Here is a 2,721-nt window from a genome sequence, read left to right as displayed (position 1 = left end):
GCTGGTAACCATGCTGACGTGTTGGTGTCACGTGAACATGGTGTAGGTCACAGCTGATATACAGTATGTGAGGGAAGGCAAAGCCTGCAGACCAGCTGCTCTTACATGGACAGACTGTACGCTGCTTACTATCTGCAAAGGGGAAATGTTTGTGGATTGATTTGGGGTTTTGAATGTAACTCAATGGTGATTTGTGCTTTAAAGACATTTTCATTTTTTGTCATTGTTCTTACATTACACACAGAAAGAGATGTACTGTGCTTTTGTGTTCTTACATCAACAGGTTTATATTTCTTGTGTCTTGAATGCTTCTCTGAGATGTCAAATACAACTCAAACTCAGTCCAACATAACTGGTAGACTGGGGTTACTGGAAAGAGCAATACTTTCCACTCTAACTACTCTAACATGCTGTATATTTTTCTGCATCAATATCATCATGATATTCACCCTGAGGAGAAAACAGGCTTTTCGTGAAACCTCTCGTTACATTCTCCTGTTTAACCTCCTTCTCGCTGACACTTTGCAGATGGCATTGAGTCAGTTACTGTACTTATTGTCTACTTCTAGGATGATATTAACATATCCTGTCTGTGGTGTTCTGGTAATGGTAGGTAATGTATTAACTCAAGTGTCTCCTCTCACACTGGTGGTAATGTCTCTGGAGAGATTTGTAGCTGTGTGCTACCCACTGAGGCACGCTACTGTCATCACCTTAAGGAACACAGTAAAGGCGATTATTATGGTTTGGGCTTTTTGTTTTCTTAATGTCCTCATTCATGTTATTTTGCTTTTACAATTCCCATTTGAACAGCTGGAGAGCCTGCAGATGAAGAGCTATTGTAGTACACTTTCCCTGGGTCTTAGACAATTGTATCATGATTATGAAAAAGCCTACACTTGTTTTGTGTTCATATCGGCTGTCATAACCATCTGTTCCTCCTATATTGGTGTGATGGCAGTAGCCAGAAAAGCTTCCACAGACAAAGCTTCGGTGCAAAAGGCTCGTAACACACTGCTGCTACATATGGTACAGCTTGGCCTCAGTCTCGCCTCCACAGTGTTCAACGCAGTAGTTTTAGCTGTCGCAACAATTCTCCCGATTAAAGTACTCATGCCTGTCTGGAATGTTATGTATGTGCTCATGATCATTCTTCCCAGGTGTCTCAGTGCTCTCATCTATGGACTCAGAGACAAGATTATCAGACCCATCCTTTTGCACTATTTATGCTGTAGACTGGATATTTTTTATCAGCAAAAGCTTCAAAAGATCCATGCAATAAATTAACCTCTTTAACTGTTTGTTAAACTCATGATGTCCTCAGACATTTGTAATAGAGCAAGAAATATAGACATATTTGCCTAGAGATGAAACTGGTACAAAGTGTTACAACAGCCGCATTGTTCGAGTGTCATTGACTTTTTAAGCAGTTCAAGTCCAGTGAATGAGCTGAAAACAAATTTGAGGTTAAAGAAAAAGTTAAGGTAACAAAAACTGTCAAAATAATAATGATGTCTTTTGTTGTCTGAAGGCCTTCTTCAGGGAACAAAGAATGGGTACAAAATTGTAAGCTTTTCTGTAGCAATGGAAGTAAATGAAGGTTTGAAAGTTGATGAAAACAATTGGTCCAGGTGTCCCAACCTTAGTTGACTTCAAAACCCTCTGTCTGTGTAAAAGCAGTGTAGGAACATTCTGTGTTACTACACCCTCTGAAGCATTATGAGGACAATATTGACCTGCAGGAACAAGATTGCTATTTTAAAATGAGATTGATAGATTAGATAGATTATTTAAATTTAAGACCACATTGAGAAATTAATCTGGAAATTACAATACAAAATGGAAACATGAAGGTGTTCTAGAACTTTTTACCAAAAGTGTATTTCTAGAGAATAACATGATCAAAGCAAATTCCTTGTAAATGTGAAAATACCTGGCAATAAAATTAATGAATTTGAATTTTTCTCTGTATTTCTTGAAACCCACCTATAAAAGACTTTCAAAATTGTCTTTCTGACAACACTTTTAGTGGTTATCTGAAAAGGATTTTTTAGAACCGTTTATTATAATTTTTCACAGGACAGGACATACAAAGATATAGAACCTCCCATATTGACAATAGGAAATAATCAGAAAAATGAAATAGTACTGTAGGGGAAGGTGGGGTGATTTGTGCAACTTTTTACTCAAAGTGATTTTAAAGTGAGGCCTTGACAGTTATGTCTCCAACTCAAATATGTACATATATTTCAGGATGTTGTGCATCCCTGGCAATAAAAACTTTGGATCTGGAATAAACTGTTTAAGAAATATAGCTTTCGGAAAAAAAGTTGTCTTGTCGCACAAATCACCCCACGTAGTGGGGTGATTTGTGCGTCATTGTGTCACAATGACATAGTCACCATCATCATCTTTCTGGCCATCTGAACTCTCATCAGTGGTGTCGTTAAGTGGAATTGAGATGTCACCCTCTTCTGAGCTACTGTAGACAATCACTTTCTTTTGGTGACCAGCGTATACAGCCATGCCACTGGCACAACTCTCAGAAATGTACTTTGCACTAGTTGCTCCGTGCTTGTGGAACCAACTGCCACCTGACAAATGTGATTCCCCCTACATTTCTGCCTTTAAATCAAGGCTCAAAACCCATATGTACACCCTGGTGTTTCCTCCCCATTAACCTCTGCACTACTTACTTACCTCTGCACTACTATCTGTGTT

The 2,721-nt window shown here is 38.6% G+C and overlaps 1 protein-coding gene across 1 annotated transcript; it reads left to right on the top strand.

The window, feature by feature from the left end:
- Positions 1–318: 318 nt before the first annotated feature.
- LOC307260561 (odorant receptor 131-2-like) lies at positions 319–1,287 on the top strand (the record flags this gene model as incomplete). The annotated part of the gene is made up of 1 exon (XM_080040834.1): positions 319–1,287. One exon carries the CDS (start codon positions 319–321, stop codon positions 1,285–1,287), a length of 969 nt encoding a protein of 322 aa, XP_079896960.1.
- Between the last annotated feature and the right edge of the window lie 1,434 nt (positions 1,288–2,721).

Source organism: Ammodytes marinus, assembly GCF_949987685.1.
Source record: "Ammodytes marinus genome assembly, chromosome: 14".
Lineage (NCBI taxonomy): Eukaryota > Metazoa > Chordata > Actinopteri > Uranoscopiformes > Ammodytidae > Ammodytes > Ammodytes marinus.
This window is presented reverse-complemented; position numbering and strand designations above follow the sequence as displayed.